Here is a 19,725-nt window from a genome sequence, read left to right on the forward strand (position 1 = left end):
CAGGGAATGGTTGGTGCAGAACATTGCACTTTCCCTGTCAGTCCTCCAACAACACGGTTGGATCATGAATTTTCCGAAGTCACAATTGGAACCGACGACAAGATTGTCCTTTCTGGGAATGATACTGGACACAGAAGTACAGAGAGTATTTCTTCCAGTAGAAAAGGCTCTGGAAATCCGGAGAATGGTCAAACAAATTTTGAAACCAACAAGAGTGTCAATACATAAATGCATTCGGTTGTTGGGGAAAATGGTGGAGGCCTACGAGGCCATACAGTTTGGCCGATTCCATGCCAGAGTATTCCAGTGGGACCTGTTGGACAAGTGGCCCGGATCCCACCTACACATGCACCAGAAGATAATCCTGTCCTCCAAAGCCAGGATTTCGCTCCTGTGGTGGCTACACAGTTCTCACCTACTAGAGGGATGCAGGTTCGGGATTCAGGACTGGGCCCTCGTAACACGGATGCAAGTTTTCGAGGCTGGGGAGCAGTCACACAGGGGGAAAGCTTCCAAGGAAAATGGTCAAGTCAGGAAACCTGCCTTCACATAAATGTTCTGTAATTGAGAGCCATTTACAACGTCCTTCTACAAGAGGTACATCTTCTTCAAGATCAACAAGTGCAGATCCAGTCAGACAATGTAACAGCAGTCGCGTACATAAACCGTCAAAGTGGAACGAAAAGCAGAGCGGCAATGGCAGAGGTGACAAAGACACTCCTCTGGGCAGAAAGGCATGCAAGAGCTCTGTCAACAATTTTCATGCTGGGAGTGGACAATTGGGAAGCAGACTTCCTAAGCAGACACAATCTCCATCCAGGAGAATTGCGCCTCCACCAAGAAGTTTTCACAGAGGTGACAAGTCTTTGGGGAGTTCCTCAAGTAGACATAATGGCATCTCGTCTCAACAAGAAGCCTCAGAGATATTGTTCCAGGTCGAGAGACCCTCAAGCAATAGCAGTGGATGCACTGGTGACCCAGTGGGTGTTTCGGTCGGTATATGTCTTCCCTCCACTTCCACTGATACCGAATGTTCTAAAAATCACAAGAAGATAGGGTTCGAGCAATCCTCATTGCCCCAGACTGGCCAAGGAGGGCTTGGTATCTAGATCTTCAGGAGTTGCTTATAGAAGATCCTTGGCCTCTTCCTCCTCGTGAGGACCTGCTGCAGCAGGGGCCGTGTGTGTATCAAGACTTACCGCAGCTACGTTTGTCGGCATGGCTGTTGAGCGCCGGATCCTAGCCCGAAAGGGTATTCCCAAAGAAGTCATCCACACTCTTGTTCAGGCCAGAAAAGGAGTAACGTCTAAACATTACCACCGTATTTGGAGAAAATATGTGTCTTGGTGTGAATCCAAGAAGGCTCCTACGGAGGAGTTTCGGTTGGGACGTTTTCTCCATTTTCTGCAGGCTGGTGTGGATGCGGGCTTTAGATTGGGTTCAATCAAGGTCCAGATTTCGGCCTTGTCAGTTTTCTTTCAAAAAACAATTGGCCACCCTTCCAGAAGTTCAGATGTTCGTGAAAGGGGTGCTGCACATCCAGCCTCCATTTGTGCCTCCAGTGGCACCATGGGACCTTAATGTGGTGTTGCAGTTCCTTCAATCAGATTGGTTTGAACCTCTACAGGAGTTAGAATTGAAGTTTCTCACTTGGAAAGTGGTGATGCTTTTGGCCTTGGCATCCGCAAGGCGGGTGTCTGAGTTGGGGGCCTTGTCTCACAAGAGCCCTTACCTGATCTTCATGAAGATAGGGCAGAGTTGAGAACTCGCCAACAATTTCTTCCAAAGGTGGTTTCGTCTTTCCATATGAACCAACCTATTGTGGTGCCAGTGGCTACTGACACTTTAACTGAATCAAAGTCTCTTGACTTGGTCAGAGCTTTAAAAATGTATGTCGCAAGAACAGCTCGGATAAGGAAAACCGTGGCTCTGTTTGTCCTGTATGCTCCCATCAAGATTGGGTGTCCTGCTTCTAAGCAGACTATTGCGCGCTGGATCAGAGGGACGATTCAGCATGCTCATTCCACGGCAGGATTGCCGATACCGAAGTCAGTAAATGCCCATTCTACTAAAAAGGTGGGCTCATCCTGGGTGGCTGCCTTGAGGGGTCTCGGCATTACAACTTTGCCAAGTAGCTACTTGGTCAGGGTCAAACACGTTTGCAAACTTCTACAAGTTTGACATCTTGGCCGATGAGGACCTCAAGTTTGGTCAATCGGTGCGGCAGGGTCATCCGCACTCTCCCGCCCGTACTGGAGCTTTGGTATAACCCCATGGTACTGAAGTGGACCCCAGCATCCCTAGGACGTATGAGAAAATAGGATTTTAATATCTACCGGTAAATCCTTTTCTCCTAGTCCGTAGAGGATGCTGGGCACCCGACCTAGTGCGTACTTTACCTGCAGTAGTTACTTTGTTGTAGTTACACAAGTGCTGTGTTACAATTATTTTCAGCATGTTGCTGCAAATGGTTCATGCCTGTTGGCATGTGTTATGTTGAATGCCATGTTGTGCGGCATGGTTGAGGTGTGAGCTGGTATGAATCTCACCATTAGTACCTTGCAAAATGTGTAGACTAATTGGTGTGTGTTCTAATTAGGATTTTTAATCTTCCATTAGCACAGTGCATTATTTCAAAAGGTTTTAAAACTATAATAAAAGTACCAGTTTCCAGAAGAACAGTAGTCGAATGATTTTTATCCTATTGCTTTAACTTTGAAATGTTTTGAGAGCTATTATGGAGCATCTGAAGAGTAAATGTGGGCCTTGATTCTCATCAGTTTGCTTATAAAGCCAACAGGTCCATGGAAGATATTTTAGTAGTAGTACTCCATAATGTTCTCATTCACTTAGAAAATAAAAACTCTGTTTAAGGCTTTTAATTGTAGTCTACAGCACTGCCTTCTATATTATTGTTCTTTCATTATGGGTTAATCATTCACTGCCATAAGTTTCAGCATTGTCATATGTAATTGGCTATTATATGTCTTGTCCATTCATCCACAGGAGGTTCAGTGCGGAGACTTCTTCTGAAATTAGTATCAGGGATGTGTTCTAATATGTTACTATATTCCCTGTATACTCATGATTGTGTTTTGCCTTCACAGTCAGACATGATTGTAAAATTTTAGACCATGTGTTTAAGGATAACCGCACAAGGAAATATCAGTTAGAAATGCTATGTTGGCTGTGTCTCCAAAACAACTGACAAATGAGTAATAGAGACTGGAATTCACAAAATATTCCACAAATCACCTTGAGACCTTGGTCACCGGTGATGTCAAGTGGAATACCAGTGGTGCTCCCCAGAGTAAAAAAAATCCAATCGTGTATAGTTGCCAACCTAAGAGAGGAATGGAAAGGATTCCTTTTTTTTTTTATAGTGGTGACAGTAAAGGTTTGAATCCCTCTGACCTACAGTATGTACAAATATAGGTCAGATGGATACAAACCTTCACTGTCTCTACTATAAAAGTGTACCCCAAAGCAGGGCTATAACTAGTTGTGTGCCAGTGGTGCCCGACACACAGCGCAGATGCACTGTGGGTGCAACACCCACCTGGCCGCTCCAACTGGCTGCTCAGCTGCATTGCCTGGCTACCTATTCTCACATAGGTAGCTGGGCAGCACTGCAGCTCCCCCTCCGAATCCTCCTTCTCACCCCCAGCCCATCCACAATGCCCTGTGCTGCATAGAGCACAGCATAGGGTGGGAAGGAGGAGAGGCCTGCCGGCTGCTTACAGGTAAGTATAATACTTACTCTTTCTCCCTTGGACTTTGCCTGCCTAATGTGTAAAAGGGGCACTCTGTTTGCCTAATACATAAAAAAGGGGAACTCTGCCTGCTGTAATGTGTAAAAAGCGGGACTCCACCTGCCATACTGTGTAAAAGGAGACTCTACAGTATCTGCCGTACTGTGTAAAAGGAGACTCTACAGTATCTGCCATACTGTGTAAAAGGAGACTCTATCTGCTGTACTGTGTAAAAGGGAGCTCTTCCTGCTGTGATGTGTAAAAGGGAGCTCTGCCTGCAGTAATGTGCAAAAGGAGACTCTGCCTGCTGTACTTTAAAAAAGGGGCTCTACCTGGTGTAATTTGTGTAAGTGGTGCTACTGTGTGGTGTAACTTGAATAATGGAGACTTCTGTACAGTGTAATATGAATTGGTATTATTTTGTGTCCACACCCCTTCTCCAATAAACCATGCCCCTATATTTTGGAGACACGCCATGGCATGCACTGGTCCTGTTTTTTTATATGGGGTTCAGCGCCGATGCTGTTTCCTGCACACAGCACTAAAATGTCTAGTTATGGCCCTGCCCCAAAGAGTCCTTTTTCCTTCATCTCTTAGGTTGGCAACTATACATGACTGTAAAGTTTGCAGATAACACCACTATAGTGGGGCTAATTAGTGATGGTGATGAAGACATGTATAAGGTTGAAGTTCATCACTTTGTAAAATGGGGAAAGGTTAACAATTTATAAATAAATAATAACAAATCACAATAGATTTTACATTTTAGGAGGTCAAAGAGAACATATGTGCACTCACAATGCATAAATGATGTAGAAGTAAAGAGGGTGCAGGAGTTTAAGATGTTTTTCTAAATGTGTTATTGAGATTACACTGATGTACTATGTGCTTAATTCAGATATGTACATAAACCTGATGGTGCGCATGTGCAGAACAGGGTCTTGCGATACTGCTCGCAGCCTCCTATCAGCCACCACATGACTGACATGCTGTTGCATTTGGGGGGGCAGAGCGGGGGCAGCACCCAGCACCGTTCTACAAAGCCCATGTTCTGTAGGGCTTCGGTTTGCGTCGTCAGATGCAGACTTACTGGACCCTGGTGTCCAGATCTGGCAGTCAGTCTGAGTAAAGGTGTACACACGGTGAGCTTTTTTTTTTGCGATTTTGACTATATTGTCAAAATCGCAAAGAAAGTTAGTGCAGGTCGCTAGGTGAAAGTCAGCTTGCGATCCCAATGCGAGGTCGGTATCGCAAGCCCATATAGACTGTGCAGGCAAGTCAATTTTGACTATTTAGTATAAAAGAGAGTCAAAATTTACACTTAGCCAAAATCATACAAAGCCAAGATGACTGTGCTTGCGATACCGACCTAGTCCCTATCGCATAGTGAGAATCGGGGTTTAGCCCAAATCTCACCGTGTGTACACACCTTAAGATTCAGCTCACACAGGCTGACCAGTGCCTAAAAACATTGTGAATCGCGGATGATGGTCGCAATGGTGATCCGAGGCTGCATTCTCAAGAAGAGCATTAGTATCTCGCAAATGCATGCAAGAGGCATCTATCTCCTATAGATGCCTCCTTTTGCATTTGAATTTTAATTACATGGAATTGCGCAGTCCATTCCTTGCCATAAATCAGTAGTACAAGACTACAGACTCTAAAGGTAAAAAATACTGTACATCTTTTACATAAACAATTTTAGACATACTGTATAAAGAGCTATAAACATAAAAAGGACTGCAGACAACAGGAGCTACATGTTAAATTCCAAATTAACAGATACAAACAAAAGTAGAATGAGCTACTGTATTTCACATGACACGGCACACTACTCCGCACAATTTCAGCTGTCTATATTAAAAAAGAACTATAACCACCCTCTCAAAAAAAGTTATCTTGCCTTTAAACCAATAGACTTGCAAAACACCAAAATAAGCTGCAACATTACAAAACAAGGAAATGCCTACAATGACAACTGATACATTTTTCTTATCTTGATATTTGTATCATAGTATCCTACACATCTGTGGTGGAACACTGACACAGGGCCTAATTCAGACCTGATTGCAGCAGCAAAACTGTTCTCTAATGGGCAAAACCATGTGAACTGCGGGGGGTGGGGTAGATATAACATGTGCAGGGAGAGTTAGATTTGGGTGGGGTGTGTTCAAACTGAAATCTAAATTGCAGTGCACATGCTTTTGCCCACTAGAGAACAATTCTGCTGCTGTGATCGGGTCTGATCGCAGCACAGATGCCAGACTTTCCAATAAGGTAGGCCCACAGATGCCAGGCTATCCAACAAGGATTCTCTCTCAATCAATCTTGTCACAGAACGTACAGTTCACTCTAAAGGCCAGTACTCACTGGCCGATGCGGGAGAGATGTGTGCTGAGCGAACCGCTCAGCACACATCTCTCCCGCCGCTCAGCACAGCGCGATGTGTGCTGAGCGTGCAGGGGGAGACGGGGGGGCTCATTTCACCCAGTGGGTGAATGAGCGACCTGCTAGATTGGCCTGCACGGCAGGCCAATCTAGCACCAGGAATAGCGATGCGCGGGGCTGCGCATCGCTATCGCTGTAGGGGGTACACACGGAGCGATCCTGCTTAAAATCTAAGCAATCTAGTCAGATTGCTTAGATTTTAAGCAGCGATCGCTCCGTGAGTACCCCCCTTTAGGAACAATAGATTGCAGAACACTGATGGGGGATGCAGTGGTATGACGACATGATCTAACATGCTGTGCACCATGGTCAACCAGAAGATATTGTTAACAACCCATGGAAGCACGCATTCCAGGGTACATCCTAGTGTGTACCCGGTCTAAGATATGCAGAAATGTAGCTAAAGAGGTATTTTGATATCCATGCACTGAACGGAAATGAGTATATTTATGCCACAAAAACACTAAAGTTGGATCAACAGTGGGAAGAGAACTTAAACAGTTAACAAGATGAAAAATTTCAGTGCATGGTTGTCCTTACTTTGAGAGCATCACATGTTTAAAAGTGAGTTACAGTAAATTGCTCAATTTTAATTGCACACAATCACTTCTTATTTTACTTTTTCATTATCATCAGAACATAGACATTCTTAAAAACCTATATAATTCCTTAGAATATAAACCATTTATGCATTCAAATATTGTTCTCGTATTGTGCAGGAAGTTTTTACAATGTGACCAATGAGGCTTGTTCACCATCACAAAAACAATACAGTAAAAGGCTTATCAGTTTATAACTAAGTAGATTAAGCCACACATCTTTGTCAGAAGCTTAATTTGGGACTTCGATGAAATCCAAATCTATGCTCTTTTTCTTTGATCTTGCCTTGAAATCCAAATCCTTGAATTGAGTTAAAGATGCCAGGATTGACTGCCAGGATCAACTGTTTAAGCTATGGCTGCTTAAAGCTCCTAGGAAATTGTGTAATATAATATCTACACTACAATGTGCATTTCAGAAGTACAGTTAAACTGTTTCTAATCTATTTCCTCCCTTCAGTGTCTGTACCTTAAAACAGGGCTGCATAGGCAATTTTATAAATCAATCAGAAATCTAGTTAAATCTGAAAAGAACAATTGCACTTATATTACACGGTATGTACTGTACAATTTGTTTTTTATTTTTTTACAAAATAACCAAGAAAAGATGCAGTATTGCAAATTAAATCACCAATGTTAATAACAAGTCTTTATTTTTGACATTTGCTGAAAATTTCTTTATAATGTACTGTCATAGTACAACTTTATGTTTTTTTCAAAACTGAGCTGGTTTGTAATGAAATCCAGGTTCGGCGTCCATGCGGGATACCGGCCGAACGTGGATGTTTTTTTAAAGGGGTAATCATCTACAAGGCTAAACCATGCCTTGTGCATGATTGCCCCTGTAAAAAGGGTTGGCTGTCTGCCGTTATGTGTGAAAAAGGGACGCTGTCTGTCGTTATGTGTAAAAAGGGGACGCTGTCTACCGTAATGTGTAAAAAAGGGGACGCTGTCTGCCGTAATGTGTAAAAAGGAGACACTGTCTGCCGTAATATGTAAAAAAAGGGGGACTGTCTGCTGTAATGTGTAAAAAAGGGGACGCTGTCTGCTGTAATGTGTAAAATGGGGACGCTGTCTGCCGTAAAGTGTAAAAAGGGGACGCTGTCTGCCGTTATGTGTAAAAAAGGGGATGCTGTCTGCCGTAATGTGTAAAAAAGGGGGACGCTGTCTGCCGTAATGTGTAAAAAAAGGGGACGCTGTCTGCCGTAATGTGTAATAAGGGGAATCTGTCCGCCGTAATGTGTAAAAGGGGCTCTACCTGGTGTAGTGATGCTACTGTGAGGCGTAATTTGAATAATGGAGACTACTGTGCACCGTTATATCAATTGGTATTATTTTGTGACCACGCCCCTATATTTTTTGTGTGCGTCTACGGCATGCACTGCCCCTGTTTTACATAGGGGGGGGCTCCGATGCCGTTTCTTGCACAAAGCGCTTAAATGTCTAGATACGGCACTGTTGCTAGGTATCCATTTACCTGGCCCTGAGCGGGTCCCCCTCACCAGATCCTCTCCAGGGGTGATGGGGTGGACTTGGATGGGATGGGGGGGTGGCCCAAAGCATTTTGTCGCACCTGGGCACACCGCTCGCCAGTTCCACTACTGCACAGGGTACTTGTACTAAATAACCCTAAAGTATGCACTTGTTCTTAACTAACACTGTCTAAACGACATGTAGAATAGTGTCCTGTAAATGCACAGTGCTGATGATGTAGGCTTTACAGAGGAGGCATCACCCAGCAGTCCCAGAATCAGCGCAGCTGTGTGTAATGGCGCCCAAACGCTGACAGGGAGTGAGGGAGACAGAGAGATGCAGCTCCAGGGCAGGAACATTTCCTCTAAATGGCGCCCAGAGGCTGGGGGAGGGGCTACAGGCCAAAGCCTTATCCCCTTGCTGGACTTCACCACTGGGTGCTGCAGGCCTTCATAAAAAGGATTATAGCATAATCTGACCTGTGCCCTTGCCCTGGTAGTCTAGTGGGGTCTCTGTACTGCCACAGTGTCCATGCTAGCGCATGCGACCCGCCTCCTAATGGACGCGGCAGATCGCGATGTCCAGCGGGTCCCACCTGGGGTACCCTCTTACCTTCTCCCTGAGTGCGGCCACGCAATCCCGGAGAATTTCAGTTAGTGTGTGTGCCCTGAGTGAAGAACCGGAGCCTCCGCTGTAAGTACCTGGCAACCAGGGACGCGGGAGTATACAGCGCTGCTGAGGGAGGTGATGGAGCTGCCGCAGGAGATATCAGAATGATATCTAGCACTAGAGTGCCTCTGCCGCAGCCCTTGAAGTCTTTGATCTTCTTTAAAATAGCTCTTCTTGGGGCTGCTGGAGCAGCCCTGCCTGTTAGCTGCCTGCACTGAAGGCACCAACTTACAAACTGAGCTCCTGTGCATGAAGGCGGGGTTATAGAGGAGGCGGCGCTGAGCATCTTTGGAACAGTCAAAGCTTTTAGCCTGTTGGTGCCTCGGATCAAGATCCTACTCTACACTGATGTTATCCCCTGTGGAATACCAGTGTACCCCGCTGCAGAAAACTATATGAATATAATATCTCCAATACGGTTTTCAGCAATGCACCCACTGCTTCATCTGAAACACTAGGGGAGATATTACATTCTCAGTGGTGTGTTGCAGCAATCTCCACCTGCACATATCCCAGAGATTTGCAGTAACCCACATTGCTATTTTTCCTACACACCTCTATGGGGTAGAATATGCCAATGTTGGTGTCTCTGAGGTTCCAGTGTTATGACTGTCCCAACAGCGCTTATCAGATATTGGCCCTCATTCCGAGTTGATCGCTCGCTACCTACTTTTAGCAGCCATGCAAACGCATAGTCACCGCCCACGGGGGAGTGTATTTTCGCTTTGCAAGAGTGCGAACGCCTGGGCAGCAGTGCGGCTGCAATCACATTTTGTGCAGAACAAGACCAGCCCTGTAGTTACTTATTCTGTGCGATGATTGCTGCGACGAAGGACCCGGTATTGACGTCAGATACCCGCCCAGCAAACGCCCGGCCATGCCTGCATTTTTCCAAACACTCCCAGAAAACGGTCAGTTGCCACCCAGAAAGTCCCACTTCCTGTCAATCTCCCTGCATCCGCCAGTGCAACTGAAAGTGTCGCTAGAACCTGTGCAAAACCACAAAGCTCTTTGTACTTGTACGACGCGTGTGCGCATTGTGATGCATACGCATTTGCAGATTAGCCTCATTCTGCCATAATCGCTGTGCTGCGAAAATCCGTAGCGAGCGATCAACTCAGAATGAGGGCCATTGTAGCATATTGAATTCCCCATAGGGATATATGGTGTCTCTCTTGTTGGATTTTACTTTTGTAATAAACGGAGCATGTATCAGTGTTAGATAATGTCTTAGGGCCTGATTCAGAGATGTTCGCAAATGCTTTTGCAGCTGCAATTCAGTACACAGTGGCTGTGCAAAAATATGCAAATGTTGCAGGCGCTGGGATTTGTATTGAGATGCCCATTGAAGTCATCTTAGATCCACTTCTTGTGCATAAAGATGCACATTGGTCAATAATGGACTATTGATTAACCCTATAATTGCGCAGCATGGCTGTCAGAAATAATATGCTGAAGCCATGTTTACTGCATATGAGATCACAGTCACAAGCTGTAACACACTACTGAAACAATTGCAACACGTCTGCATTTGAATCGTCACTACCCCATTACTTCCCACAAATGTTCCCTGTCAATCACTTTGCAAAATTATCCTCACTGCGGCCACTGCTGAAGACCATCATGGCACATGTGCAATGCATCTTACATGCATGCGCAGTGCCAAAAAAAACCTCTCCCCTGCGTAAAACACTGACATTGCATCCATCTGTGAATCAAGCCCTTTGTCCAGTTAGCCACTGATTGTAGGAAAATACCAGTAACACTGTATGTAAATGTGATCATATTTGTTAGGTAGTGGAAACCAGTGGTTACATTTTGTTGTAAAGGTGGTGCTATCAATGGCACAGACTTCCAGCACACATAAGCAAACAGAGCAGTCAGCAAGTGCAAGTGTATCTGTGATACCTATTCAGTGTCGGACTGGGGTATGAAGACCCACTGGGGGAATTCAGTTATAGGGGCCCATACTAAGGGGTGTGGTCAGCCACAAAGGGGGTGTGGCCAGCCTCCACAGAGGCTTGAAATGCACAATAGTCTTGTGCAGTGTAATGCAACATATCTACCATGTATAATACAAGTGCACAATCTGGAACCTGATCCCTAGAGGAAGGAGTGGGCCCTCAGGTAGTAGAGCCCACCGGTGGTTTCCCCTGTACCCCTGTGGGCCAGTCCGACCCTGTACCTATTTACGTGCTGTTGATAGCATTAACCATTAGTGAAAGTATGATTTTTGACACCAGTGGGGCCTTAGACAAAATGATTGGAAGCATCAGACAGACTGACAGAGGCTGTTGTCAATTTTTATAAAATTACTAGGATTACACCTTTATAGGGAGATATTTAAAACTGCATGACAGGTATACGCTACAACAATCTGCAAACTCATATAGTAAAAGTTACTTCTGAATTTTTATTTCAAATAAAGAAAGCTACAGGTAGCACCGTATACTGAAAATGTAACCATAGTAATCATAAATTAATATTGTGTATTTCTGCAGTGACTTTACCCTTTGATGTCTGCAGGGTGTCCTTTACAAAATCCTCCAGTTGTTTTGCCCTCTCATTTGTCCTTTCAGCATCCTTCCCAGTCTGTTCTCCATCTGCAGATACTTTTGTAGCCTGTCAGTCATTTAGGAGAAAAGAAAAAGAAAAGCAATTGTTGTAATAGGTTTTTCGGTGGCTACAAAGTGTATTTTAAAAGGCCACTCTCAGCTGACCTCCGTTTGTATATATACTTTACTTTACAGTTGAAAGGAATCAATACGTTATTGATCATATCAACTGGAAGTTAAATATGATGCACAGGTTAGCAAATAAATTGCATTATTTTCCCATTAACTTAAACATAGGAAGTTTCTATTTCTGTGTGCTTGGCCAGAAATGGAAAGTGCAATACTGTAGGCTAAGTTATTGAAAGATTATTTAGAGTACTACTAAACAGTTACATTTTAAAACAGATGGAATTAAGTTTCATTTGTCCATTGATCGAAATATATCTAACATGGTCTTAAAGCTTTCTCCCTCAGGCCTGTTTGCAAGAAAAAAGTTGATAATCTCGGTTAAGACTCTCCCTTGAAAGGCATCTTGAATCAATACTGAATTCTGGTTAAACCAATTTAATATACAAGTCATTGACTGAACACAATAGACAGATAGGCTTGCTTCAGCCTGAATACAAATATCAAACGACAATATTTATAATACCTAATGTTATGTGCTTTAAATAAATAGACTATAGATGGCATGTGTTTGATGTATGAATAAACACTAAATCGCTCCTTTAATTTGTAGCTGATGACAGTGCAAGGAATCAGACATAGCTGCAGTAATAAACCTTAAGGCCAGTTGATAATATTGCCCCATACATACAGTATGTTTCAGAGTTGGGCTTCTGTGAGCACTTGTGGTTCTGTTTCTCTGTTTCCTGTGTTGACTACCTACAGTACTGCTATCACTATTACTAAGGACACAGTATTTATATCCTACATCATCTATGTACATTTTAATAAAATTGGAAATAGAGAGAGTGAAGGTTAGGGATTTATCTACATCAAATTACAAAACTAGAAAATATCCATAAAGGGGAATTTAAATAACTTCATAGAAGAGATGGGGCTGCATGGGGGGGGCAGAATGCCGGCGGTGAGGGCGAGTGCAATGAACCCCCTTACAGGCTTGCTGCACTCACCACACTGCGGGCTCGGTTTTGAGCTGTACTCGCCACAGGTTCTATTCCCACTCTATGGGTGTCGTGGACACCCACGAGTGGGAATAGCCCCTTCTAGTCAGCATTTTCAGTGTTCGGGATGCAGGGGGAGGTTATGTGACGGTCGGTCTCCTGACTGTCGGTCACATGACTACATCCCTCACAGAAGAGGTTCAGTATCAGAGCAGAGTCTGTACAGGGCCGTATTTACCACATAGACAGGCACGATCAGAGGGCAGCACTTTCAATGGACACTCAAATTGATTTTATGCTGATTATGCACAGTATATGTTTTGCAGTATAATTTTCTCTTTGTGTATTGTTCATTAACAACCTATTTTTTCCAGCAACAATATGCAGGACGGGTGTTGAATACAGAAGTATTAGTTTGAACAGCTAGTCACTTATGGTACAGTATATTCATTCAAAGCTTCTAGTCCAGCATCAGCTCTATACAACATTTCTCCTGTAGCGCAATGTCATTTAAATCACTCATTTTACAATGACACATTGTGGGGCCATTGCCGAGCTCAATGCAAGTCACTTTTGCAGATGCATACCTTCCGACTTCTGGGAAGTGATAATTGGAACCTCGCCTGAAAAAGGGGCAGGCCTCATGGTAAGGGAATGGCCTCAAAATGCTGTGCCAGTGAGCCATGCCCTCAGTTTTTGGCTCGCTGTTTTGATGCCCAGCGCTCCCGAAGCTATTGAACATGCTCCCAATTTCTCTCCCCTCTGAATAGACACCGCACACATGTACATGTCATCTATCCACTGCTTGCTATGCAAAGCTTAGCAGTCGCCCAACCCCCAACCCCCCCACCACCACCACCATGGGACACTGCTGGTGGGATGGCTGGACAGTACCCAAAAAGTGGTACTTTTCTGCCAAACTCTGGATGGTTAGGAGGAATGCAGGTGTATCTTCTGGATGTTTCCATGCTGCGGAGCTGAGTATATGCAACTACAGTAAAACAGAACGATACACAAATCAGTTGCTGCTGAAAGGGTGTAATTGGGTGGTAAAGGGCATTCACACATAAGCTAAGTTTAGAGAGGGTGTGTCAATGGAATTTTGGTCTATTAAAAATTGTGTGCATCAGTACATACACTTGTTTTCAGGTTGATCTTTTTTGTACCAGGTACAGAGATGGTGCAAGTGCACACTGAAAATGTCATGATACCAAGCAAAGAATAAGGGTAGTGTGGCCATACAGATAAGTTCAACGCTACATAAAGTACAGGCAAAAATATGCATTGCTGGAGCAGTTTCTGTTAACGTGTGTCCCACTCTGTTCTAGCTTTGGAATATACAGTATTTAATAGCAGTGAGATGTTAGTGATTTAGCTACTATATGTAACGTAGCAATTTTTAAAAGGCCAAAAAATGGCGTTTTCAGTTTAATGGCTTTAAATTGCCAACATCTCTCGGCTGCCTGCAACGTGCTATTACATATACCCTTATGTATTGTACAGTATGTACTTTGGACTAATACTATAAATAAACATACTTGTTCTGTTAATTAAGAAACTTGCAAAACAATTGGATTCTAAATAGCAGAGTTATGAAACAAAGCAAAGTGCCGCTCTCCTAAGGAGTACCTGCTTTCACTGAAGGGAAGAATGGAGAACAGGTATATTAAGTATAAACGCACCTGGTACTGTATTTTAACTAAATTATCTAGTATAGTAATAGACAGGCTTTGATACAATAATAATGCCTACACACAAGTTTACTTGCTCTTTATTTTTCCCATGATAATCCAATTTGTAAACGGATACTTAGCCGTCAAAGATTGAGGATGTGGTTGCTATAGTAACACACTGGAAGCTGAGTCTTGATGCTTTTTGGTGCACAGAACCAATGTATTATTATGGACTAGCTGTACCAATGCCAAATCATTGTAAATATAGGAGAGTTATCTCCAATTGTAATATTATTATTATTATTATTATTATTATTATTTTCTTTTATTCTCGCCCCCATTCTGTTAAAGGAATGTACAGTTTACAACATGGCTGTGACTAATTGTAAAACTAAAATATATAAAACGACTGAATTTTACAGACTGCTGCACTTTGTCAAACTACTGTAATAATGTGTTAAACCCACGGGGGTAAAATTGTCACATTTGATATATTGGATCAGACATTAATCCATGAAAATAATGTCTGTTTCATTTCTAGGTAAGCTTCCACTAGTTTTACTGTTTGAACGGACCTTTGTGAATTTTGCTACAATAACATTCATAATTAAAATTGAGTGCACATTTCCTGCCTGATGTTAAAATACATTACTAACTTCACATAGATTCCCATTAGATTTACTGTATTAAGCTTCCTCTGACTGAGAGAAAGCTAACTGCAGCTTTAATGATGTTAATGTGTGTTTATAACATTCTCTCTAGTTCATATAACTTTATTTTTTTGTTTACTGTTTTTGCCTTTAAAAATGATGCACCATCATGGAAATAATGTCCAGGATTTAGAAGCAGACAGTGGTGGGGAAAAAACGGAGATTGTTGATGTTACATACATACAATGTTCTTTTAAAAACAAAACAGTTTCACAGTGTTTGGAATCAGCCCATAAACTATAGCAGCTGTCTTTTTTTAATCCTGCAAAACACATTTAAATGTGTTGTGTGAAGATGGACACTAGATCATCAAGATCAACACTGCAGAGCCTAGGGCTTAGAATATAATTTATACAGCGATGTCATGTTGGACCAAAGTCTACAGAGTCCATCCTTATATTAAGTCATAAGAAGTTAGAGTAATATTTCAGGTAGCATGCACATTTTGTACTCTAAATACAAAATATAGGGGTCAATTTATGAAGCAGTGAAAAGAGTGGAGAAGTGGGCCAGCTTTTAAGTAACATTTATCAAGTGCTTTCTATAAAATTATATGTAGCAGCTGATTGGTTGCCATGGGCAACTTCTCCACTGGCTCATGTCTCCACTCTTTTCACTGCTTCATGAATAGACACCATAGTCTGAGGATGCCTAAATGATAACTACAGCCCTTTTTACACTTCAAATATTTTTTCAAACATGTGTCTGGAACACACTTGGGAATCAGTCTTATCAGATACTTTAATAGTCAGCCCAAACATGTAGCAGTAGCATTTATGGTTATGACACCACACTGTTAAATCCAATTGCACAGAACAATAAGCTACTGTAGCAACAGAGAAACTTGAAATAGATAATGTTATTATTTTAAAGTAAGAGCATAACATGGTCAGTGCTGTGAATGTCTATTTATGTATAGTAATAAGTCATAACTGCTTTGTCATGGTAGATGAGAGAGATCAAAATATGAAATTGACAGTCTTATAGAGTTTTAAATGAATTATGTTCAATTTTATTTAAAAAATAAAGAAAGATTTTTTTGTGTGATAGATAACACTAATTATTAAATGAGACAAATAAATACTATATTAGACTTGATGTAATGCCTGGCTTATATTTTATTTAGTTCTCTCTGTCCAACTCCTTCTTTCTCCATCTGTTGCCCCGACACATTCTTACCACCGCCCTATCATTCTCACCCCCACTTCAACCCTTTATCTCCTCCATCCCCACTGTTCCTCTCTATTACCACTCCAATCTCTCTTTCCTCTACCTCTCTGACACTAATTTAGAAGGCGAGAGTTCGTACCAACTATAATTACATTCCAATGTGATAATATCATCTTTATCAGCATTTGATTTTATTATATAGATACATTTATGATACATGGGGAATCAAGTATGAGTGCAAACCCACACCAGGGCTGTTCTCACCAACTAGAAGAGATTCTAAGGGCAGCAGAGAAGTTATCAGGTACGGGGTAGATTTCCTAAAACTTCTAAAAATGAAAATTGGAGGTGTCGCCCATAGCAACCAATAAGAAACTCGCTCTCATTTTGCAACATGAACCAGATAAAGAAGCAGAGTAAGAGAATCTGATTGGTTGCTATTTTCAATGCTTCCAATTTTTCTTTTCTGATGTTTCATAAATCCACACGTTCGTATTTGGCTCTAAGTCAGATTATCCTATTTCTGTGGCAGCCTCTGTTACTCATTGCTGGAGTAACAGCTCACCATGGATATTCTCCTGCAGTCGCTGTATGAGGAAAACGATTACTGTCACAATGTATTGAAACAGAGAAGACAGAGGAAGGAGCTCTACAGTGGTGTGGGACAGGGACTGGAGTGAAGTGTTTCTGTGGTTTTTTTTATAAAGAGAATAAGAGCAAACAAACTGCTGGTCAATGATAAATGAAGGTGGTACTCTGATCTCCAGCTCCATACATAAATACATGTATTTAGAGGTGGCCACATCTAGTACAATATAGTACTACATGTGCCCACCTCTAAATACATGTATTTATTTATTTATTTACTTATTTATGTATGTTTAGGTATATGTGTTTGACAGATGATACTCTTCTATATGCATTTTCAACAAAAGTAACTTATGTGTAACATATTTTCTGTCATTGTTTTTAAACAGTGTAAACTCTCCATTGATTAGTAGTATCTTCTGTATTCTTACCCTGTTCAGTAGCTCATCTATCTCAATGACAAGAGTATCTTGGTTGTTTTGTGCCAGCTGGAGCAGTCTTTCAGGAGCTCGTTGAGGTGACAGTAAATGCTGAAAAGTTATTAAGACACAATTCAGTACTGCAGGCAATTTCAACTGTGTGCACACAGGGCATCTTTTATTTCACTGTAATTCATCAATTCCACAATGTTATGACAACGTTACTATAAATTCATAATAAATGTGTGTTTATTTTCAAGAAAACCCATGAGGTGGTTTCATCATGCACTCAGACGTCTTGTGAATATTATCACTGCATATAAACACATAATGGACTTCTATGATTGGCTCTGCCTGTTGGAATACAAACCTATCCTGCTGAGATGATGTGACAGAGACAACAAGTTATTGGCTGCAGTTATCTTCAGATAAACATAATACACAAAACAATAACAAAATAAGAATGTGCAACACTAGACATAAACAGTTACGGACCATTGTAATTTCTATTTTGATTATTTTTGAATGAATTACTAGAAAACTAAGTCCATCATGCTTATGCTGTACTGTATGTACAGCATGGCTTATAGAATTAAACAAAAGGGGTACCTAACATCAGGTTAAAGTTAGGATTATAGAGTGATAAATAAATCTGTATCTAACATCCTAATTTGATGGTTACCAAACTTTTTTTGAATCACGACAGCCTAGAGCATAGGATCTCAAACTCGGTCCTCAGGACCCCACACGGTGCACAGGTGTATTAATTACTCACTGACACCTTTTAAAAGGTCCACAGGTGTAGCTAATTTTTTCACTTGCGATTCTGTGAGGAGACCTGCAAACCATGCACTGTGTGGGGTCCTGAGGACCAAGTTTGAGAACCTGTTACCTAGAGTATCAGATTTTTTTTTTACAGCTCCCCTAGGCCAAAAGTTGATACAGATAAAATTCAGAAGAAAATATAAAATAAACTAGGTATGTGTTTATACAGTATGTAATCCTTGAGTTAGTTATTTGGTAAGGAACAGTAATCACTTCTGTTTTTCCACATATTTTATAATTGGAAGCCACAAGCACTGGTTTTGCCTATTATATAGACCATAAAAAATATGAATTGTTCCTGGATCACCAACCCAGGGCACCCCTGTAAGTGACTCAAAGCACTCCAGGGTGCCACTGCATCCCATTTGGGAACCACTGTACTAATTGTTGCAGTCTACAACTATATCTTTTCATCGATAACACAAATCTATTTATGGTTTTGAAGTGTTTATGTTCATAATTGAGTGAATGGATATCAAGTCTTTTTCATAAATACATTTCAATATATAACACAAAGAATGTGTATTTTATGTCTAAATATAGTATATAAGGTTCTAAGTGGAGGAAAAACAATTTTTCTATAGAAAACTAGATGTTCTATTTGTGACCCTTTACATTTTGTCACCAATACATATCATTTCCTGTCTCCAAAATATCTTAGCAGTAAGAAATCATTTTCCATGGTTCTTTATCAAGAAAGTTGTACCGTGCGCCTCTGATAGAGACTCTTCAATAAGATGATCGTAATTGCTGCAAATTTATTGCTGGGTGCAGGCATGTCCATGCTAATGCCTGACTGTGATTGGCCGACATTAGACTGATGATTACCTTGCTCATTTCACTACTCTAACAGTAAACAGGTGGGCGTGTCAGAGCTGCATACAGGATAGGGCCTCTGGGTTTGTGCAATACATATTTGCATATTTTTATTTAAGAAAACCAGCTAACGACCAACTTAAAATAAACATTATTACGGGGAATATGTTACTAATAAAGTGAATTAGAAAGATTTGAAGACTTTATAGTTGGCTTAGCCATTGATTGCATGGTGTAGATATTTTTCTAGATGTATACATTTTTTAGTACAAAATATGTACGTTTCATTTGCTCTACTGTGATAAATAGGTTTTGACAATCATTTATCTTCCCAGTGTCATCCATGCTTTTAAAATCCATTTATAAGGAAAGCAAACTGATAAATTGTTTCACCCCGGGGACAAGTGCCTTAATGCCAGATTGTAATCCTGACTGCACACAGTCTCATGCTATTAATACCCATATTTGTCTCAGTTGCTGATGTTTGTTTGTAGTTCAGTACAAGTTACTGATGTCAGCAAGATATTATGCCAACAAAATGTAGCTGTGTGGTTATGGAACTAATAATACTCCATAGCAGTGTGTAGAGTCAATCAAGCGTTGTCAGCACTGCAATATAAGGCAATTAGCAAAGAGTAAGGATGACACCAGTGTGTATATCCTGAAGTTCTAATCAATTGATTGCGTTTTACTAAAAACTTAATACTAGAAACACAAAATTCAAATTTGTTTACATTAAAACTATAGCAAAATAAAAATAGCCTGAAATTGTAGTTATCCATATATTACATAAATGATCAAATAAAATTCACTTTTCAGTAAACTGCAAAGCAAGACTCAATGCAATGTTACTTGAATGTAGTTTATACTGTGATACCCTTCAACTTTAAATTGGTCTGTG

General features: G+C 41.4%; 1 protein-coding gene across 8 annotated transcripts in view; it reads right to left on the reverse strand.

The window, feature by feature from the left end:
- The window catches only part of LAMA2 (laminin subunit alpha 2), a 1,276,598-nt gene that overhangs the window by 309,612 nt on the left and 947,261 nt on the right, over nucleotides 1-19,725 (reverse strand). For all 8 annotated transcript variants that reach the window (XM_063917336.1, XM_063917337.1, XM_063917331.1 and 5 more), the window contains 2 exons: nucleotides 17,196-17,294; nucleotides 11,452-11,563 (listed from right to left, as the gene is read on the reverse strand). In XM_063917336.1, the coding sequence (XP_063773406.1) occupies nucleotides 11,452-11,563; nucleotides 17,196-17,294 (211 nt within the window). The remainder of the gene's footprint in view (nucleotides 1-11,451; nucleotides 11,564-17,195; nucleotides 17,295-19,725) is intronic.

Source organism: Pseudophryne corroboree, chromosome 4 (assembly GCF_028390025.1).
Source record: "Pseudophryne corroboree isolate aPseCor3 chromosome 4, aPseCor3.hap2, whole genome shotgun sequence".
NCBI classification, from domain to species: Eukaryota; Metazoa; Chordata; class Amphibia; order Anura; family Myobatrachidae; genus Pseudophryne; species Pseudophryne corroboree.